We start from the raw sequence: 23,759 nt of genomic DNA on the forward strand, positions 1-23,759 counted from the left end.
CTAACCCACTCTTACAGAGAGCAAAGAACTCAGCTGGAACTGTTTCTTTCATTTGCAGACCAACCAATCCTGGGTCTAGAGCCACAACCACCTCCTTATCTAAAGCTCACAGATGAAGCCCATATTCCTCTGCCCTAGATCATTCCAAGGCCAGGTACCAGGCAACCAGAACCAATTCTATAGCCCAAAGCCTGCTGGAATTACTCCAACTGGCTAATCCTAAAGTTTACCCTGCCCCAGCTCTTTCTCTGTGGTTTCTCACAGAAACTCCCATAAAGACTCTAGCATTAATTTTTTCCTTGCTCCTTTCTGCCAAATGACCCAACCTCAGTGATTCCTCTGTGATCCTGCATGACATAAAGTGACCTCTTCTCTAGGACCTGTGAGTATAATCAACCTCCAAGCTTCATTCTCTTTTCCTCCTGTGGCCACACTGTCCATTCTCTACCATACCCAATACAGGTATTCTTACAACACATGGCTTATATCATCCTTGTACTTACTTCTTGCTTTTCTTCCATTGCATAGAGGAGATAATTCCAGGCCTCCCTCTCTCCTCAATGTGGAACTATAACATGGGATGCTTGGGGAAATCCAGATGTTTCCACTAAAGACAATAGTAACAAAATTGAATTGGGAATTCATTTGAAGAAGAGACTGTAGCCTCCATGAGCATGTGTAAATGTAATGTAAACAATTCTCCCCTACTCTTTAAGATGTTGCTTCTGACCCAAGACAATACTATTGAGGAACAATACTCAGGTCTTAATCCTGGACAGGCTCCTGTAGAAGCTGTTCCAGTCTTTAATGCATTTGCCATCAACTTCTGATATTTTCCAGTTGCGAACTGAAAGTGAATTGTAGTTAAAGTAGCCTGAAGGGAAATTAATTAGATTTTTTTCCCATTAATCTTTTGAGAGGATGTCCTGTCAGCAATGAAGCATTTCACTGTTAATCAGAAAATCAGCTGCATATGCTGGACTGTAGAAAAGATATATCTCAAATCAGTCAATTTTGCACTCATCAGCAGCTCAAGTGAAATATTTGGTGGAGTTAGGGTATAAAACTGTTACCCAAGAGGAATATTCTAGTCCATTCATCACACATATATTGAACTCCTTTGTACTCAACACTGTTAGAGATTGCACATGCAAAGAAGTTCTAAATTCAGACAGTTTGGGTTGGAATCCTAGTCGTATTAACAGGGGTAAAGTTTCTTTAAGTTCTTATATTAGGTCACAGAGAGATTCCAAAACATAGCAGCTTAAGTAAGATAGTCAGTTGTTTCTCTCTCATAAATGTCCAGATGGGCTGTGCTGCACAAGATCCTCCAGGATCCCAGTTCCCAGTTTTGTGCTGTGCTGTTCCCTAATATATTGTCTTCATCTGCCTCATTAAAGCTGGCTCACTGCCATGTCTTCAGTCAAAGTCCCAAGGACGATGTTGTAAGCCAAGATTCAGAAATGAAATGTATCACTTCCGCTCACATCCTATTTGCCCAAAATTGCCTTGTAACCCAGTTACCAGGGCAGAACCAGCTGCAAGGGAACCTTTGGAAGGGCTGTCTCTACCAGGGCAGCTGTGTGTCCATCTTAAACGAAAAGTGCAGGTTCCATTGGTAGAAGGTCGACATGGGGAATGTTCAAAATGTCTGCCACACCTCCTGGAACTTCTGTTTCTTTATCTCTAAAATGGGGGTTATCATAGTATCTACTTCATAGGGTTGTGTAAGACTTGAATGAGAAAACGGAAGACAGGTTTTAGTACAAGTGAAAACACATTTGAAAGTGAAGTGAAAGTGTCATTCACTCAGTCATGTTTGACTCTTTCCAATTCCATGGACCATAGCCCACCAGACTCCACAGTCCATGGAGTCTCCATGCAAGAATACCAGAATAGGTTGCCATTTCCTTCTCCAAGGGATCTTCCCAACCCAGGGATTGAACCCAGGTCTCCCACACTGTAGGAAGACCCTTAACTGTCTGAAAACACAGTTAGTGTTTAGTAAATGTTACAAATTGTTATTATTAAGAAAAAATACGTCCTCTCCAATGCTTGCAATCCATCAATGGAGAGAATTGCTTAAATCATTAACTAGTGAGAGCACATAGGATGGCGCAATTAATTTTCTGGAGTGGAAAGAACAGGAATTAGAGGAAGGAGTTGTAGCAGGGGTGGCAGTTGAGCAAGTCCTTAAAAAAAAAATAAACAGGACTTTGCAGGGAAGAAAAGAGACAGCAGCATATTCCAGCAAAATAGCACAGCATGAGAGGGCTTGGAAATAGGGAAGTGGAACCGGGCAATATTTTTCATGTCATGATCCTTGAAACTCTTATTTTAGCATCATCTGGGATCCAGCCAGGACGCACAGACTACAGTAGTTGGTCCTTGAAAACTACATTTCAAAGAAATCTGCCCAAGTATATGCTTCAAACTGGCTCAGAGCATAGAGCTCCTAGGGCAGAGGATGATGAATTTTGTGTGGATCACAAAGAATGAGGCTGCCTATTTGATGAAAAGCTTTGCAGATAAACAATATTAAAGGACTTAAAAATATTAGAATAAAATGTCACCATTTTCTACGCATTCAGTTCTAAGGTCAACCACCTAAACTAATGGATATAAGAACTAAGAACACCTTCAGTTATTAGCCAGTACCAAACTGATTATACACACCATATTCCATAAAACAGGTGTTTGTTCACACAGATTTTGCTGGTACAAAGCTGGTTCTGATCTTTTTTTGTATAATTTTGAATGTCAAGAAATATTTCTCATCATTAACAGAATAATGTCATCTTAGAAATTGCCACAAGCACATAAAAAGCATATTTTTCTGACTCCTAACAGGTATACACGTAAGATACCAATGACAACAAAAAACTGAACACATGTGATCACAGTGTTAACTCTGCAGAGCTTTACTCCCGGAACTGTTTTTGTTAAGATTATTCATCATCTTTCAAATTTGAACTGATAACAAATTATCATATTTCTTTAGCCAAGACCTGAAGAATATTTTCTGAGTAACCACTGGGAAATAAATTGGGATGAATCATATCAGCAAAATGATAAATTCTACTCAACAGATCAAATTTTTATTTTAATTTCATTTTTCATTTTATTAATTATTTTATAGACCTGTAGGTTACCTGCATTTGTAAATGCAGTGTAATTTAAGAGAACACATATAATGCATGCCATTAAAAACTCTAGAGGGAAGTTTCGCATCCCACAGCTACTGTGACTAGGTGAAGCAATGTGAAAAGCACCACACAGCTTTGCTGCACTAATTGAACCTTAGTTGTGTCATGTGCTGGATGAAGAAAGGACTGTGTTAAGACAGTCAGCATAGTATGAAAAGTTTTCACCTAAACAAGGAGTTTTTTTGGTAACATGCTGGGCCAACATGGTTCGTGGTTTTCTTAAAAAAATATGCCAGATTCCTTTGAATTATAAAAATAAATAATTTCATCTATACTTTAGGTGAAAGACAATACCTTTAACAGAGAAGAAAAGCTATTTCGATCTTTAGAAAAGACTGTGAGGCACTGTGTGAAGAACATTTCATTCTTTCTTCAACACATACAGGTGGGTGAGACACCACTGTTTTTTTCGATGTTTCTCTACAAGAAGGTCTTGATGTCTCTGGTTTTAATAAGGAGTAGATGTGACTGTTCATTCATTTATATGATGACACCTATTGTACCAAATTTGGGAGGCTCCAAGGTGCTGGTGAAGGAAGCTAATACAAAGACTTGGGTTTTGCTCTCTGTTCCCTTCCTCTTCCATCCTTCCCCTAATCTAAGTCATCACACAGAGGGACAAGCATGGTTCACATGCTTGCCACATGGGACTGGACCATTAGCATAGTTTCTTTATAATATGCTAAATGGCAGACAAGGTAGAAATGTTATTTGTTTGATTATACCAACATATGTCTTTCCTGGCCCTAAAACACAAATTCGCAAATTCAAGATTAGGACTGAGAGAAAAAAGAAAACCAAAAGAGGGGAAAAAGTAAAACTAGAGAAATTAAAAAGTAAAAAGTGCATAATATAAAGGCCATAAGTTTAGTTCAGCTCAGTCTCTCTGTCGTGTCTGACTCTGTGACCCCATGGACTGCAACACACCAGGCCTCCTTGTTAATCATCAACTCCTGGAACCTGCCCAAACCCACATCCATCAAGCCGGTGATGCCATCCAACCATCTCATCCTCTGTCGTCCCCTTCTCCTCCTGCCTTCAATCATTCCCAACATCAGGGTCTTTTCTAATGAGTCAGTTCTTCTCATCAGGCGGCCAGAGTATTAGAGCTTTAGCATCAGTCCTTCTAGTGAATATTCAGAGTTGATTTCCTTTAGGATTGACTGGTTTGATCTCCTTGCTGTCCAAGGGACTCTCAAGAGTCTTCTCCAACACCACAGTTCAAAAGCATCAATTCTTTGACTCTCAGCTTTCTTTATGGTCCAGCTCTCACATCCATTTGTGACTACTGGAAAAACCACAGCTTTGACTAGATGGACCTTTCTCGGCAAAGTAATGTCTCTGCTTTTTAATATGCTGTCTACGTTGGTCATAGCTTTTCTTTCAAGGAGCAAGTGTCTTTTAATTTCATGGCTGTAGTCACCATCTTCAGTGATTTTGGAGCCCAAAAAAAGAAAGTCTGTCACTGTTTCCATTGTTTCCCCATCTATTTGCCGTGAAGTGATGGGACCAGATGCCATGATCATAAAAACCACAAAAACCCACATGTGCATCTCAAAGTTAGCTGTAGGCTACCTCCCAGTCAACCCCAAAATGGAGATATGATCACACAATTTTAAGACAAACCAAATACCTCTATTTATTTTATAACTGGTAATTTGTAACACCCCCTTTACAGTTCTGATCCTTCTCCAGGGGATCTTTCCCACCCAGGGATCAAACTCACACCTCTTGCCTTGGCAGGCGGATTCTTTACCACTGAGCCACTTAGGAAGTCCTAGTTCATAAATGGTCCCTTCCTATTTTCTAATTTTTCTCTTGGATATGTTTTGGAAGATGTCTGCATGCTTTAATAGACGATCACACGAACAGACGATTAAGCTTACAGGCATAGTGATTTGGAGACAAGGTTCTATGTTACATAACCAACAGCCACATTCTTTTTATTATTATAATTATTGACTGACGCAAAACCTGATTTTGCAGTCAGATTTGCTAATCTCTTCCTAAAGCCCTGACTTCTGTGAAAGGAAAATCAAACCATAGTTACAACATCCAGAGGGCAGTGGAAACTCTGTCCCTGATACACTTTTCAAGGAGTCAATGCCTCCTGGGAACATCTACAGAAAAGTCTTATATTTCCACTAACTGATTCAACAAAAGTGTGATCATCTTCTCTTAAAGAGAAGATTAAATTCGTCATGGAAAATGATGACATAAATCAAAGAGGAGTGATTTTTAAAATAAGAGATCTGTAAGAATTGAATGATGAAAAATGGCCAACGAGGGAATTTAAGATGGACTCTACTTAATAAAAAAGGGTGTTGTACCAATGGAGCAATATGAGAAAGCAACAAGGGGAAAAGTAAGGATATAGGTCATTACAAGTAACCTGATTGTGCCAAGTGTTTGCAGAATTTTTCCTTCCCTTTGTCTTTTTCTCTCAGTGGTAACAGTTATGTTGATGAAGTGCACATTTGGGCTGCACTTCCTGTGCTGACTTCAGAACTTTGTACTTCTGGTAACTTTGCTCTTGGCTTCCAGGATGCCATGCCTTTAGCTCTGCAGAGCATGATGGAGCTCCAGGAGATTTCACACAACAAAGAGGAGGAGGAGAGTGGCTATTCAGAGTCTCCAAGTAATGCCCCAAATCCCTCTGAAGACTTTGTAAGTTATTTATATTCACAGATGAATGCAAATGGAAATAGTAGGGTGAGAAGAAAAGCTGGTTTTCATTTACTTTTTTGGAACTAAAAATAAAACGTGCACTAAAGCAAATACTAATGTCAAAATTAGTAGATTTAAACAGGAGGTTTTTTATCATTAAATATTTTGAAGTGGATTTGTGAGGCTTTTATCATAATCAAAATTTAAGAGGGCTCCAGACGGTGTTTGTAGGATATCTAGTGTCTGTGCAGCTTTTAAAATCAACATTTAGTTTAAGTCTGCATATGGTATATTAGGGATTTATTAAGTTAGAAAGCTATGATTTTCTTACAGGAGTCTCTGGAAATGCCTAGAGTTTTTACAGGAGGAGTGAGGATAGTCTGTGAGGATGACTTTTATTAACATACTATACACTGGGAAGTAAGACAGTGATAGTTGCTCAGCTGTATCCAACTCTTTATGACCCCATGGACTATAACCTTTCACCCTTCTCTGTCCATGGAATTCTCCAGACCAGAATACTGGAGTGGGTAACTGTTACCTTCTCCAGGGGATCTTCCCAACCCAGGGGTCGAACCCAGGTCTCCCACACTGCAGGCAGATTCTTTACCATCTGGGCTACCAGAGAAGCCCAAGAATACTGGAGTGGGTAGCCTATTCCTTCCTCAGCAGATCTTCCCGACCAGGAATCAACCAGGCATCTCCTGCATTATAGGAGGATTCTTTACCAGCTGAGCTACCACTGAAGCCAAGTAAGGCCTTTCTATTCAGAAAGGGCTTTTATTTAAGAGTCATATATCTTCTGTTCTGTGGTAAAATATTTGTTTCCTAAGAATTATATAAAATATACAGAATTATAAAGCAAAAATTGGGAATCATTAAAAACATATTTGAGGCAAGAAAGTATTGGGGCAGCAAACTAGTCTGAGATTTATTTATTTTAATTTAGTATCTTGGGCTAGATAGGTATTATTATTTCATAGTAACATTTCAAGTATTACATAAAAGATATAATAGACTCCTCCATCATTCTGAAGGTCCTTGAAAATGACATTTTTTTGTATTGGTATTATTGGCATTGGGGTCAGATGAATCTTCATTGAGTGGCCCTTGTATTGAAGGATATTTAGCTTTCCTACCAGGCTCTGAACCCCAGTAAATGTCTGCCATCTCATATTTTCAAATCCTGGGAAGTGATACAACACCTACTCCAGTAGAAAAACACCCAGAAGCATCTAGATTTCCTGGCACTGGGTAATGGAAAGTCATGATTACATCTGAAACTAACATGGTAGATTAGATGGATGGGAGGGAGGGAGCGGGTGGGAGAGGGAAGGAGAAAGGAGAGAGTTTTTATAACATGTTAAATGGAAAAAATATGCCTAGCTCTTTATATGTTTTCTGAGCTTAATTACAGTGAGCACACTTTAGAAATGTCCTCATGTGTTTGCTCTCTGGTTTAATTCCGACTCATTAAGGTGATAAATATTTATTGAACACCCTGTAAGACCATAGTATATAGCTTCCCCATCATCAAGCATGCTCCAGAACCTGACAGAATGAAGAGATAAGGTGTCCTTCCCTACCTTGTATAAAACCACAGGATGATAAATTAGGCTAAGTTAGAAAGCTCAATATAAAAGTACCTTTGTATGAATAAAGTGTATTGAACTCTTCAAATATTAAGCACTCAAATCTATCTAAAGGCAGCACAATTGTTTTTATCTAACCATGAGAGATATCTATCTACACATTTTGTATAGCACAAAATAGTAGAATAAAATCTGATTCTTACTTGTTCCAATCATAATTCCTATGTACAGATGAACTGGTTCGTGTCTGTGGGTCACAGAACATATATATTGCAACTATATTCTAATATTGTAATTAGTAGAGAAGGAAATGACAACCCACTCCAGTATTCTTGCCTGGAAAATTCTATGGACAGAGGGGCCTGGCAGGCTATAGTCCATGGGGTCACAGAGTCACACATGGCTGAGTGACTGAGCATTGTAATTAGATTATTCATTCAACTATGTCACAAACACAGTAATTCATCCCAGAACAGTAAACAGATTCTTTGCTTAGTTGACAGACTCATTAAATAATCTGCAGGTGTATATTGATTATTTTATAAGCTAGATATCAAATTTAATCTGTGCTGGCTATTGCTGGCACCAATATGAGATTGGTTTCTCTCCTCTTCTCCAGTTCCCATGAGTTCAGACAAAGTTACCAGAGGTCATGAGTGTGTGCTAGGTCATTCAGGCACGTCGACTCTTTGTGACCCTATGGACTGTAACCCGCCAGGCTCCTCTGTCCATGGGATTCTCCAGGCAAGAATCCTGGAGTGGGTTGCCATGTCCTTCTCCAGGGGATCTTCCCAACCCAGGGATCTAGCCCAAGTCTCCTGCACTGGCAGGCAGGTTCTTTACCACTAGCATCACCTGGGAAGCCCTACCAGGGATCATGTAAGTTATTTAATACAAACTGCTGCTCAGATGTTGATTCCCTAGAACATCTTTCAGGGTACAAAAGAGAAATCTTTTTTCCAAATTGCTATAGCCTAATCATGACACCCAAGCACATACGATAAAGGGAAAAGCTGGGTAGTTAGCAAACATAGGAGACTTCAGAACAGAGGGGAGGCAAGAGGAAACAAAAGAAATTAAATCTAGACTGCTCAGGTGCTGGCATGGAGCTAGACAGTGATTCGGTGTTCATTTTCAATGACTCAGACATACAAATATAACAATTTAGGACACAGGATCAGCATCAGCTTAATCCTGCAAGGTATTTAAAGAGGAAACAATAACTATCTGGCCATTTCTGTAACAGGAACAAAATACCTGTAATAAGGGGCTACTCTCTGTATAGAGGATCCAATTGCACTACGAAAATTAACCGGCAGGGTAGACAGGGAAGTGGGGTGCAGGTGTGGGAGGAACAGGACACAACCTCTCCTAAGACCAACTGTCCTCCTTTCATTGCTAGCAAAGGAAGCGAATGATATGTGCATTATTAATAATACAGGTTTGGTAGTCCAAGGTGGAGATTACCTGCAACCCCATATTCGGGAGGAGCTCCACTTGGCTCTGAGATTAGAAAGAAGGGGAAGGGGAAAGTGTGGAGGGAGATGACCCCACTGAAAAGTCAGTGGTTGTGGAGAGAAGGCTGGAGCGTAGTTTGAGTGTGCAGGTTTCAACTTTTGTATTCTTCTTCCTGTTCAATCTTCAGTTTCAACGCTAGAGTCTAGAGCTGCTATTTTAGGTCCTTGCACAGGTTTAGCTAGACGACAACAACAACAACACACACACACACACAACATGATCCCTTGCTAGGTACTTTCCTGCCTTCCTTTGCGCTCCGGCAAGGAGGCAGTAAGCCTATTGGTAACAGCTCCTGGCTTGGGTGTTCCTCCCCGTGACGGCGTTGTTTTGCTCTTTTGGCAGGCAGCTCATTTACAGAAGCTCGTCCTGACGCCCCTGTCGGTCCTGCTGTCCCTGTTCCCAGGGCCTCAGAAGCTAATCCAGAAACGCTATGACAAACTGCTGGACTATAACAGCTACTTGCAGCGGGCGGCGGCGGACGAGTCAGACTTGGCCAAAAGGGAGTATGAGGCGCTCAACGCCCAGCTGGTGGAGGAGCTCCAGGTGTTCAACGTGGCCGCGCGGAGGGTCCTCCGGAACTGTCTGTGCAGTTTCGTCACCCGGCTCAGGGACCTGATGGCCGCGGCCCAGCGGGCCCACAGCGCCACGGGGCCGGTAAGCGCCGCGCCGGGCTCGGCCAGAAAGCACGCCGCGCCAAGCAGCCTGCTCACAGCGGGCTTGGGTGTGCGTGTGTGTGCACGTGTGTGCACGTGGGTGGTGTCCGTTTCTACTGAAGCCAGTCAGAGTGTTCTGCTCCTTGTCCCCCTTCCCCACAGGAAGCTAAAAACAAGTTTCCTGCTGCCGGTTTACTGTGACTTACACACACGGAGATCTTTTGGGAGATTCCTTTTCAAACACCAAACGTCTTTCAGCTTGGCTCCCTTCGTTGGCGGAGCCAATGTAGCTCCATCTGCCTGATGCGATCTTGAAGCTTATCAATTTATATTTTGTATCATCTTCCTATTCAACAGTTTCTAAACGTTAACCATGACGAAGACATGAGTCCAAAACCAAGGCCATCTCAGTGTAGTGACAGAAATAAGATATCCGTCAAACCAGTCTTTGTTTTGCTTTTGTTTTTCTCTGAGGAATAGACGCTTGATGTGTGTGTGTGTGTGTGTGTGTGTGTGTGTGTGTGTGTGTGAGAGAGAGAGAGAGAGAGAAATATGTGCATATCTATAACACAGGGCTTCTTGGTGGCTCAGCAGTAAAGAAGCCGCCTGCAATGCAGATGTGGGTTCCACCCCTGGGTCAGAAGATCTCCTGGAGGAGGAAATGGCGATCAATCCACTCCCATATTCTTGTTGGGAAAATCCCATGGTCAGAGGAGCCTGGGGGGTGACAGTCCATGGGATCACAAAGCCTCAGACACGACCGAAGTGACTGAGCATGCATGCATATATAAAACATAGATATATTAATACATAAAATATATACCTAAAACTATATATCATAACTTTCCATTAGGGTATAACTTTATAATCATTTTCTGAAGAAGAAGAAAGATATTTACAGCCTAATATCAACTTAAAAAAAAAGATTAACTTTGTTACCTGGCCTTTCAAGTGTATTACTTATCTTTCAGCTGGTTAGATGTTTAGTGAACACTTGGAGAAAAATATATTGTATAATTAACTTTTAACTTATCCTCTGAATTAAGTTGGATAAATATTTACTTGGCTCAAGAGAAAAAGCTATATAAAAATATATAAGCAGTCTCACACCCATTCTGACTCCAAACCACCTCATCTCCTGGTCTCACCCCCATTGATATTAGTTTATTTTTATTGTGCCATTAAAAGTATAATAAATGCAAATATGTATTTTCTTTCTTACACAAACTAGCAAACTATAGTACCCTTCTGCAACTTGTGTTTAACATACATGTCAGTACATAGCCTCATCATTTCTTTCACATGTCTACTGCATAGTCTTTTATATGTCTACCGCATAGTTGTACAATATTTTTTGGTAACAACTTTATTGAGATATAATTCACATACTATACACTCCACCTGTTTAAAATGTACAATTCAATGATTTTTGTAGATTCACAAGAATCGTGCAGCCATCACCACAATTTTAGAAAATGGTCATCACCCCCAGAAGAAACTGTGCCATTAGCAGTGACTCCCCTTTTCCCCTGACCTCCCAGTCCCAGACACCCTCAGATCTCCTTTCTGTCTTGACAGACATGCTTATTCTGGACATCTGGTATAAAGAGAATTTTACAACATGCGGTTCTTTGTGACTGGCTTCTTTCACTTAGTATCATGTTTTCAAGTTTTGCCCATGTTGCAATGTGTTTTACAACTTTATTCTTTTTATTGCCAAATATTACATTCTATGGTATATCACATTTTATTTATCCATTCATCAGTTGGTGGACATTTGAGTTATTTCTACTTTTTGGCTATCATGAATAATGCTGCTATGAACATTCAAGTTCTTAATGGATAATATGTTTCCACTTCTCTTGGGTGCATACCTAGGAGTGGAATTTCTGGATCATAAGCTAACTCTATGTTAACCTTTTGAAGAACTGCCAGTCTGTTTTCTGAAGAGGTTGCACTATTTTATATTCTCAGTAGTAATGACTGAGGGTTCCAATTTCCTCAATCGGTCTTTTTTTTTTTCATTATGGCTGTCTTAGTGGATATGAAGTGATAACTCATTGTGGTTTTGATTTGCATTTGTCTGATCAGTCCCCTATTTTAACTTTTTAATTTCCTCCTTCCTATTTTTAAACTTTTAAAATTGAAGTGTACCTTATAAGATTATATGCAGTAAAATGCATCTATCTGAAGTGTATATCTCAATGAATGTTGGCACATATATGCATCTGAGTTGCCACCACCCAGATCTAGATATAAGCCTTTTGTGGTTCCCTGTTAGGGAACTATAATTTCCAGATTACAGTCCTCCAAAGGTAACTACTCTTCTGACTTATATTACCACAGACTGTTTGGCCTGGTTTGCATTTTATATAAATGAAATCACACAGCATGTATTCTTGTGTATATTAATCTGTCCCTATTGATAGATATTTGGGCTATTTCCAATCTTTTTCTATTACAAATAGTGCCAGAGTGATTTTATATGTGAGCAAATGTGTTAATATCTTTAGGAGAGGTTTCTGAGTGTCCACTAGTGTGTGGAGCAATCTGATTGCAACTTCATTTGGGAACTCCTGGTGATAGCCATCAGTAGGTCTTTCCTCTTGGGTTGTTCAGAATCTTCAGAGATGTCCTTTCAAGTTTTCTGTCTAAAGGGTAATGGTTGGCTGTGAAGCCTGGTTGGCAGGGTCTCTGGATCCAGTCTATATCCACTCACTTAATGACCCTCTTTCTAACTCGGGTCCCCACTATCATTTGTGCCTAGTGTCCCAGTCTAGAGACTCTCCATTTTACTATTTGCAGAGAAGAAAATTTCCATCTTCTGCTAAAGTATGGAAGTCACCAAGATTCACTGAGATGGAGAAAGAATCTTGGGATCTAACTGCTTCAAAACAGTTCCAGTTGTCTATATCTGCATAACAGTTTACACCAAACATGGTGGTGTGAAACAACCAATGGTCACTTATTATTGTCTCTCATAGTTCTGGGGTTCACTGGGGTCAGGTAGTGACTCTCAATGTCTCAGTCAGATAGTAACTGGGGCTGAAGTGTTACAAAGATTTTCTCAGGCCATTGTCTAAGGTTGGTGGTTGGATGATGATAGAAGACTCAAGCAGTGGGAGATTGGAATAGCTGGGGTTGCATAGACACCCCACTCCTTCCAGCCCACCCCCACTGGATCTTTCAGCATGATCTTTTAATATGGTGGACCCAGTACAACTGGACTTCTTCTATAGTGACTAGAGTCTCCCTAGAGTGAGTGTCCCAAGAGAAATGTCGTATCATTTCTACCTTTAGGTACCACGGTTGGCTTCAAGCGTCTCTGAAATTCAGAATCGAGTACTAGAAGAGGTTCAAAACCTGAATTTTGTAAAGGATAACAATGCTACCTTTATTGAGAGGAAACTTAGTTTTGAAAAGAAGAAGCCTGTGCAAACTCTGGTGAGTTTGGTAGCATTCAGCAACAGTGATGACTATCACTTCTTTTCCTTGTTCAAATCATAGTATGTTATTTTTCATATCACTTATTTCATTCTAATATCTTATAATCACCTACTTATTACACATAGAATTTCTCATTTATTTATACCCTCTGCACTATGAACTCCATAAGGTCATAGGTTTTTATCTGTTTTGTATAAGATGTATACAGAACAAGTGCCTAAATGTGCTTGACGAAGGTAGGCACTCTATAAATACCTGGTAGTGAATGAACAGAATTTTATAGTGCAAAATCATTACAGTTTAAACCTTACATTTTTCTAGATAAGGAATCCTATTCTGCAGAGATGAAGTGGCTTTCTCAATGTCACTTAGTAGTAGAGCTGGGACAGGGGCCAGGACTCTTGACTCCTACCTAATTTACTGATATTATTTCCCAGAAAAATACATGCACATATATAATTTAATTAATTAAATATTATTTATCAAGTGCTTAATACATAAGTGCCTACAGCATGGCAAAAAATTAAAAAATGTTCAACAATCAGTAGGATTAGAACCTCTGCCTTTTTATTCTCAGCCAAATTTTCTTTCTTCTCTACAACACTGCCCTCATGTGCTAACTAGAGAATTTTTCACTGCATAACTCAGCTGAATACTTTCACAATAATAGTCTGATCATGCCTCAACATTGAAATAATCCCAAATTAATGTAGGGCTTCAACATTTTAAAAAAATCTCCAGAGAAGAAATACTTCCCAGTATTTATTTGAGAGGATTTTATTATACATCTGTCTGAATAAAAGTCTCTCCTAACTTTCCAGCCAGAAGTGCCACGCCAGACGGACACTCACCGCTCCAAACTTCTATCCACATACAGCACAGAGGAGCTCTACCAAGCTAAGCGCAAGTGCAACGCTACACAAGAATATGACATCAATCTTCTGGAAGGGGAGTTGGTGGCTGTGATGGAACAGAAGGATCCACTGGGGAGTACCAGCAGGTGGCTTGTTGACACAGGAAGTGAGTTTTTTGCATAAGATGCAAAGAACTTCCACCTCTCTACTACTTGAGATCTTCCCAAGGTCTTCTCTGTGCTTCTCCAAGTGCAACTGTTTGGAAAGAGTATATAAATAACCTTGTTTCTTCTTTTTATTTCCTACCCAGTTATAAAAGGATATGTGTATTCCTCCTTCCTAAAACCCTACAATCCAGCAAGACTGCAGAAAGTGGATGGTGAGAACAGGTTCTGCGATGATGATTTTGATAACATCAGCCTCTTTGTGTCTTCACGGCCAGTCAGGGACAGTGTCACAGGCACCCCAGAAGGTAGCATAAGTGGTAGCAGCTCGTCTCTTAGTGGAACATGTGGGAAGTCTGAAACAAATGGTACTGACGTTGACAGTTTTCAAGAGGCAGATGAACAGGTAAGAGTTTGAACCTTGATGTGAAGATGCTTGGCTGTTCAAACCATGAAATATGTTCTCTCTTACTGTGAGACTCTGGAAGTGTCAGCTTCCGCTTTATGTACCTTTTTCAAGGGATTTAATTCTCTGAGCCTGTTTCCTCAAATGAGGAGAAGAAGACAGTAATTCCTACTTGGCCAAGTTGATGCAAGGATTAGAGATAATGTGTAAGTGAGCTACCTATGAATCAGTTGTTTTTAATCTCTAGCATAACACCACCACATAATGACATATACTATATACTGAAACTTTTAAAAGCTACCATTCCCCCATTTAACCAGCGCAAAGGCTATTGGCATAATCCTTTCCCAAAATGGTATGTTAACTTCTATATAGGGTTCCTTTTGCTACCTCAGAAAGTTTCAATATATTTGTTAATCCCCAGTAGTGACCAATTAACTGGTTCCTTTTTTTAAACTTGCTTTTTTTCTTCAGTGGCTTTTCTATTAATTAACTTCTTTAAAAAATAAGGTTAATAAATGTTATTTGTGAAAAGTTAAAATAGTAGAAAGATACATGTAAATTAAAAGTAAAGGTCTTTATTCTCTCCTCAGTCCTACTTTGCAGAGATAATATGCTGGTATATCTTTTCAAATACTGTATTTATATGAGTAGATTTACACTTATATGAGTGGGAACATATATGTTGTACATAATTTTTTTCACTTAACAATATATCTCAGACACAACCATACTTAAATATCTACCTTCTTCCTTAACAAATTCTGCATAGTACTTCATTATTCAGATATATCCCAGTTTATGTAACTATTACCATAATAATAGACATTCAGATTATTTTGAGGTTTTTAAAAGTTTCAAACAATATTTCAGGCAAGATCCTTATTCGTCTATTTTTAAACACTTGAATATGTATATCTGTAAGGCAAGTTCCTAAAAATATTGGAGCATCAAAGGAGATATATATTTAAAGTCTTGATAGACAGTGCCATACTGCTCTTCAAAAATATTTTATCTATTCAATTTCTTTCATCAACAATACACTGTATGCTGTCCAATTCATGTCTGAAACTTTAAAAATGTTTTATTGAGTTCTTACTTACATACCATAAAATTTATGCAATTTAAGTATACAATTCACTGACTTTTAGTATACTAACAGTTACCTGAATCCAACTTTAGAATGTTTCCTTCACCCTAAAAGATTCTTTGCACTCATTTGTAGCCCTTCCTCTTTCCCACTTTTAGCCCCAAGAAATCTTTAACCTACTTTTTTCCTCCATAGATTTGCCTTCTTTGTATTTTTTGTATTAATGAAATCACACAGTATGTGGTGTTTTACAGACAGCTTCTTTCACTTAGCATAATGTTTTTTGAGATTCACCCATGTTGTAGTATGGATATATAGTTTGTTGCTTTTTATTGCCTAATAGTATTTTATTCTTCGAATATAGCTTATTTTGTTTATCCATTCACCAAATGATGGACATGTGGGATAACTTCTATTATGAATAATGCTGCTATGAACATTTTTGTGCAAGTCTTTGTGTGAATTTCATTTTTCTTGAGTAGAATTGCTTATTGGTACCATTAAATTTTTAGAAAACTGCCAAGCTATTTTTCAAAGTGATTGCACCATTTTATGTATCCAACAACAATCTATAAGGATTGTGAATTGCAGTTGCTTCATATTCTTGCCTTATTGCCTTTTTTCTTTGTCACAGCCATCTTAATGGAAGTGGTATCTCATTGTAGTTTTGATTTACATTTCCCTAATGACTAATGCTGTTGAATATCTTTCATGTTCTTATTGGCTATTCCTGGTTTGTGTTTTTTTTTTTTTTTTGGATGAAATGTCTTTTTGGGTATTTGCCCATTTAAAAAATTGGGTTCATTTCTGTTCTTATTATCCAGTTTTAAGAATTCTTTATATATTCTGGATACAGTTCTTTATCAGATATGAAATTTGCAATTATTTTCTCCCAGCCATGGCTGATTCCTGTGTGTTTTTACCACTTTCCTGTCTTGAAGTTTCAAAACCCTGTTTTTCACTTATTCATTCTCTTAGCTTATTCAGAGTTTTTGTAAGACAATATAATGTTATAATACCAACTGTTTAATGATTTTTTATCAGTGAAATCCATATACTTGATTAAGTGTCCTGGCTGACTTTGCCTTATCTCAATAACCTGGAAGGACAGACATTGGAGGATGAAATTTGTGAAGACACCCTAAAGCTGGTTTGATGTTGAGTTTTAGTTTTTACTTGGCTTTACGGGAACTTTTAGATTAAGTGACTCACTTAGGCTCAGCATGGATTTTGTAGTTTAAAACTGCGTCTAGAGCCTACTAGCTGCTGCTACTGCAGAGTAATTAATTGCTTTGAGTTATCCTATCAATATGTATCATGGGAATTAGGTCCATTAGTAGTTTCCATTACTGAGGGGAAAAATAAGAATTTTCTTTCGCTCAAAACAAAGTATATAAATGATATCTTTCCAAAGTGCTGTTTGTTCTTGTTTTCCTTTTGAGTTTCAAACCAATTCAAAATAGACTATGGTATCATGGACATAAATGCAAATATTATCACTGGTACAACTGAATTAGAAAAGGCAGCTTGGATCTGTGAACACATAGGATCCCCTGTACCCTTCCTTTGACTTGAAATAACCTAACTCAAATTTCACATTTCTTCCATTAAATAATAATGGGATGGTCTGTATTAGTTTTCTATGCTGCATAACAAATTATCACAAACTAAGTAGCTTAAAACAACATAAATTTATTATCTCATCATTTTCTTGGTCAGAAGTCCAGACCACAGCTTAGCTGGGTGCTTTGCTTGGAATCTCATAGTGCTGCAAGTCTAGACGTTTGCTTGGCTGTGCTCCTTTTCGAAATTCAAGGTTCTCTTCCAAGCTCGTGGTGATGGCAGAATTTAGTTCCTTGTTCCAGTAAGACCAAGGCTTCCATTTTCTTGCTGGCACAATCTTTGGTACTTCTCAAAGACCAAGTTTAATAATGGCTAAAATCCAGTTTTAGAGGGAAATAATGTCTGAGAATCAGTGCTCTTTTCTTTTTCCATGTGAACACTACTGAGAACATAATTTTTGACTTCTGAAAAGTTGGCTGTTTTGTACTAATTCTAGATTCACTATCTGATCTCCCCTCTTTACGTTTTTCAACTGCTTATGATAATAATGCTATATGTCTAGCATGTAATCATTTAAAAGTGCTTCAAAAGTTAGAAGGATGTAACATAATATATCTAACTAGTCATTAAAATGATGTTTTAGAGAAGATTTTAAGATATATCTTGAAGTGAAAAAGCAGGTTGCAAAAATTATGTGTACTATAATTACATGCCTAACACCACTTTAGGTAGGTAGGTAGAACAAAAAGGACAAGGAAGAAAGGATAAAAGAAAAACAAGGTAGTCACAGAAATTGGGTAAACTTTTTTGTGCTTACCTTTATTTAAAACTGTTTTTTCTTTTACAAAAATTACTTGCTTGAAAACAATTCATAGTTGTTAACTAAAGAACATGAAGGCTTGCTTTTGTGGGTGAGAGAGCATTTTTCATGCAATATCACTATCTTGGCTTCCTGTAATACGGTAAATGCTGGTTTTGCAGATTTTTAGTTTTGGAAAGGAAAATTAAAATATATTATGATTTTAGTTGCTGCTCATTAGAGAACAGGGGTGAAATCAGTAAAATGAGATTCAGTGAAGATAGGTAATGTGGCTCAGTAGGGAGGAATAATTAAATGCACAATTATAGAATAAGGAAATGCTGAATTGGCAGTGGCACCGCAAGGAAAGAGCCGGTGGTTGTAAACAGTAAGTAATAAATTGGGTACGAGTCAATAATACAATAATACAGGGTGTTATTAAAAAAAGGAAATGTGGAGAACTGGATTGTAGTCACAGAATATTGTACATAAAATGAACCAGAGCTTTACATATTGCAAAGAAGTAATTAATAAAATATATTTCACTGAATGCCAAGGAAAGGATCAGATGATTATGGCTTAAATTTCCAAAACTGTAATAAATGTGTCTGGACCAAAACATAGTAACATTGAAAGTTGAAGGATATGGCTTAGAACAATGAAAACATTTTTTAAAAAGAGAGAAAACCTTTAGCTCTTAAATCCATAACAAACAAAATTTCTAACTTGTAGTCTAATGTTATCAACTACTGTCTCTTTAAAAGCAGATTTACTTCCATTTTGAATATTTGTCTTATGTTAAATGGAGAAACAAACATATCTAAAAACTGAAAAATTCTTATCATAAGGTAATTTTGGACTATGATCATCTAAAGTATTCAAAGTGTATAATTTTGTAATTTAAATTTAAAATTTTATGAGTGTTTATATTGAATGTTTAAAATATAAGCTTTGCTAGGTAGATTTTATATTCCCCTTGAGAGTATATGTGCCAAATTGAATGACCACCACAAATATTTAGGAATCATATATTAGTAGGTAATCTGACTTGATAAAAAATCTATAGCTGCACTGATAAAGTATGTATATTATGTGTGCATGCATGCATGCCAGGTTGCTTCCGTTGTGTCCAACTCTGTGCAACTCTGTGGACTACATCCTGCAAGACTCCTCTGTCCATGGGATTCTCCAGGCAAAGATACTGGAGTGAGTTACCATGCCCTCCTCCAGGGTATCTTCCCAACCCAGGGATCGAACTCATTTCTCTTATGTCTACCTGCATTGGGAGGCAGTTTCTTAACCACTAGCGCAACCTAGGAAGCCCCATAATATGTATAAAAATTGCAAAAGATGGCTAGCAACTACTAATGTGGGCTCTTAAAGATTATTTCAGAAGCTGTATTATGATACATCATATTCCTGAAAGCTTTTGCAAACCAAATCTTCCACTCTGTTCTTATGGATATATTCAATGCCTTCAGTTTCTAAACAACAAAAACAGCAGCAGCAGCAGTATATTAGATTCCAGTCCCTTTCTGCAAGAATACACTCTGCACACCCTTGCTAGAAAAAAAGTTTGGTTCCTAAAGTGCCATGAGAAATGAATGAAGCATACGCTTTGGAGTTGGAAGATACAGTCCAAGTAGTACCAACTAGCTTGATGATTAACAGCACGTTACTTCTCCAAGTTTCATCTCACAGGGTTGTGAAGGATACAGCACATTTGACATGTAAACTGTTGTGAGAGCTATAAAAGGTGGTCATTACTGCTACCATCTCTCATCCGAGATGGGACTACCAGACTACCTTACCTGCCTCCTGAGAAATCTGTATGCAGGTCAAGAAGCAACAGAACTGGACATGCAGCAAACAGACTGGTTCCAAATCAGTAAAGGAGTACATCAAGACTGTATATTGTCACTCTGCTTATTTAACTTATATGCAGAGTACTGTGAAAATGTGAAATGCTGGGCTGCATGAAGCATAAGCTGGAATCAAGATTGCCAGGAGAAATATCAATAACCTCAGATATGCAGATGACACCACCCTTATGGCAGAAAGCAAAGAAGAACTAAAGAGCCTTTTGATGACAGTGAGAGGAAAGTGAAAAAGTTGGCTTAAAGCTCAACATTCAGAAAACTAAGATCACGGCATCACTTCATGGCAAATAGATGGGGAAACAATGTAAACATTGAGACTATTTTGGGGGCTCCAAAATCACTGCAGATGGTGACTGCAGCCATGAAATTAAGACGCTTGCTCCTTGGAAGAAAAGCTATGACCAACCGAGACAGCATATTAAAAAGCAGAGACATTACCAACAAAGGTCCATCTAGTCAAAGCTATGGTTTTTCCAGTAGTCATGTATGGATGTGAGAGTTGGACTATAAAGAAAGCTGAGTGCTAAAGAATTGATGCTTTTGAACTGTGGTGTTGGAGAAGACTCTTGAGAGGCCCTTGGACTGCAAGGAGACCCAACCAGTCAATCCTAAAGGAAATCAGTCCTAAATATTCATTGGAAGGACTGATGCTGAAGTTGAAACTCCAATACTTTGGCCACCTGATGGGAAGAACTGACTCATTGGAAAAGACCCTGATGCTGGGAAAGCTTGAAGGCTGGAGGAGAAGGGGATGACAGAGGATGAGATGGTTGGATGGCATCACTGACGCGATGGGCATGAGTTTGAGTAGGCTCCGGGAGTTAGTAATGGACAGTGAGGCCCGGTGTGCTGCAGTCCATGGGGTCACAAAGAGCTGGACACAACCGAGTGACTGAACTGAACTGAATGTTACCATTCCATTGCTCAAGAATTTATGACATCTCCCTTTTGGTTTCCTCTACTTCTTTAAATTGCAAAGTGATACATACCCACCAGTCTGTCTTGTATGTATCTTGTATGACTCAAGATGATCTCATGTGTTCTTGTATGATATCCAAGCCTTTCAGCCTTACTTTCAAAACAAACCAACATATATTTGAATTCCTACTATATATCATTGATGTGGTCAATGGAGAAAAGTTAAAATGTGGTTCCTCTCCCTGAGGTGGAGCTCATGCTAGAGCTGTTGAAATGATACATGTCAGTGGTATCAGAATACCATCAAAAGCGAAATAGTTCAAGTTCTAAAGAACAGCTTATGCTGTATCTGTAACAGTGACCCTTGAACAACTCTGGGGTGAGGGAGCTGACCCCTGGGCAGCTGAAAATCCACAAAAAATTTTGATTCACCCCAAACCTAACTCCTAATAGTCTACTTTGACTAGAAGCCTTAATGATGATATAAACATCTGATTAACATATATTTTATATGTTTATGTATTATATATAAACATACAATAAAGCTAGAAAAAATATTAAGAAAATCATAAGAAAATAATACATTTAAAATACTTTACTGTATTTATCAATACTGTAAGTTTATTTGTTTACAAAATGAATCATTTCTTAATACATCAACATTATATGATATAAAGCAATGTAATTTTATTTGCATTACTAATGTTAGACATTAGAAATGAAAAAATTATATAAAAAAGAAAATCATATTTACTTATAGGTATAATGATTCATGCATTGAAAACAAAGCAGCACTCGGATTGTTTTATGGTAGCCTAGTATAATCAGTATGATTGCTTCACAGTAGCCTAACCTATTCACTAATGACTAAGTCATAAAATTTTTTTGGCATACAGTATTACAGTCATAGTCAAGAGTATTGGGTGGACCAAAAAGTTTGTTCGGGGAAAAACCTGAACAAACCCAAACAAATTTTTTGGCCCACCAATACAAATTGGTAATGTTACACTTTTTAAAAAACTCACTTACCTGTGATGATAGGCTAATATGCAGTCTCTTCAGTTATGACAGACACACTGAATGGTAATATAATTCTTTGAAAGCAAAGTTTCAAAGAGTAAGAAAACTAACATTATTTAGTTAAATATCACTCATCTTATGCTTTAGTAATTTAGTATTTTATGCATTCTGACATCTTATTTTTTATTTTTTCAATATTTCTTAACTATGTGGTTCATCTGTGAGTTTTTTCAAATAGTCACAAATCTCCCCACTTTTACTGAAAAAAAGTGTGTGAGTGGATCCAGTCAGTTGGGTATTGCCCAAGGATTAACTGTAGTCCCCGCTCAACAATCCAGTCTCCTGCTCAATGAATTTATCTTATTTCCTTTTTATCCTGACCTTCAATTTTGAGAAAGCTAATCTGCTTGCCTTTCCCATGTACTGTTTCTGTGTATTCATCTCTGTACCTTTGAATAGGAAATATCTACCCTCTTTATTAACTTTGTGACCTATAAAAGGTTACTTCTTCCAAAACCCAGCTCACAAATTAGCTTATATATATATGTCTGTATATCTATCACCTGCATTTGCATGGTGTTTGTTTTGCTTTGTTGTTTTTTCATGTACCCCCATTTTTTCAGCATTTTTTTCGCTAGTGGGGTTATCAGTGCTCTGACAATATAATATCTGGCAACTAATAGATACATAGTAAATTTTAATTAGATAAATGAATAAATATTGTTAGCTGACTGCTTAATTTTATAACGTAACTAAACATTTTATTAACAGTCTTAGTGGAAGAGGGACTAAACACTTACTTAGAGGCTTCTTATGCATCTAATAATTATGAAGTTTTCTTTTAAGGTTAAAGAAAAATTCTGGTCACTCAAATAATTTAAAATTATAAATTTAATACACTGTCATTATAAAAGTATAAAATGAGAAAACAAAAACAAGAAAACTTTAGTAATACTTCTAAATCTTGGAAATCTTTATTATGTTTGTCTACAATTTTAGGTCCTACTTCTAATAATTACACTATTCAAAGAAAACCATCTAACAGTATTAGACTTATATTGTACATCTGGTTTCTTTTTGACTGAGTATTTTATCATAAGCATTTTCCTGTGTTGTCTCAGAAAACAGTACTTTTATGACTACAAATTTCCTTAGTGTAAGAGTCTAGAATTTAACTATTGTTTGCTGAACCTTTAATGTTATTCCACCTCCCTCCACTTTTCACCTTATAAGAAAGTGGGTATTACATTAACATTATTATGCAATAATCTCTTCCAGTGTTTCTATTTCTGTAGAAGAGACTCTTTGAGCTATTACTGAATCAAAAAAAGTTAACATTAAAAAGATTTAATACAAAGTGCCAAATTGCCTTCAAGAATGAATAATTTAGACTCCTTCCAACAGAACAGTAAGAATGGCAATTTCACTGTTTTCATCTTGGACCATACTTTGGCAAAACAAATCCAACAAAGGAGTTGGGGAAATGTAACTTTAGGAAAATTCTAAATCTTGGTTTTATTATGTTTGTCTAAATTTTTAGGTTCTGCTTCTAATAATATCATTTGCTTCTTTGTCTAGATTTTCTATGCAGTTCATGCCTTTCAAGCACGGAGTGACCATGAACTTAGCCTTCAGGAATACCAAAGAGTTCACATACTTAGATTTTGTGACCTAAGTGGTAATAAAGAGTGGTGGTTAGCTGAAGTTCAAGGACAGAAAGGCTATGTTCCAGCTAACTACCTTGGGAAGATGACTTATGCTTAAGAAAATAAGCCTTTGACTTTCATTTTCTGGCAAGTTGTTGACTGACTACCTCATAAAACTGCCATTACAAAATATTGGCCTAGAAATCAAGAAACCTCCAAACTATTAATTCAAGAACTGACACCATTTCAGATTTTAAGGAAGATTATGCTTCCAAACAAGATTATTTCAAAATGTACTATAAGGAATGCATGTTGAAGGAAACACTAAACAAACAG

At 37.7% G+C, this 23,759-nt stretch overlaps 1 protein-coding gene across 1 annotated transcript in view; it reads left to right on the forward strand.

Moving 5' to 3' along the window:
* Nucleotides 1–23,759, forward strand: part of ARHGEF38 (Rho guanine nucleotide exchange factor 38) — a 138,989-nt gene extending 115,230 nt beyond the window's left edge. Inside the window, exons 8-14 of the mRNA XM_043438302.1 lie at nucleotides 3,487–3,591; nucleotides 5,751–5,873; nucleotides 9,326–9,637; nucleotides 12,937–13,080; nucleotides 13,905–14,103; nucleotides 14,248–14,507; nucleotides 23,356–23,759. Of these exons, the coding sequence (XP_043294237.1) occupies nucleotides 3,487–3,591; nucleotides 5,751–5,873; nucleotides 9,326–9,637; nucleotides 12,937–13,080; nucleotides 13,905–14,103; nucleotides 14,248–14,507; nucleotides 23,356–23,541 (1,329 nt within the window). The 3' untranslated portion in view covers nucleotides 23,542–23,759. The remainder of the gene's footprint in view (nucleotides 1–3,486; nucleotides 3,592–5,750; nucleotides 5,874–9,325; nucleotides 9,638–12,936; nucleotides 13,081–13,904; nucleotides 14,104–14,247; nucleotides 14,508–23,355) is intronic.

This window comes from Cervus canadensis, chromosome 19, assembly GCF_019320065.1.
Source record: "Cervus canadensis isolate Bull #8, Minnesota chromosome 19, ASM1932006v1, whole genome shotgun sequence".
Lineage (NCBI taxonomy): Eukaryota > Metazoa > Chordata > Mammalia > Artiodactyla > Cervidae > Cervus > Cervus canadensis.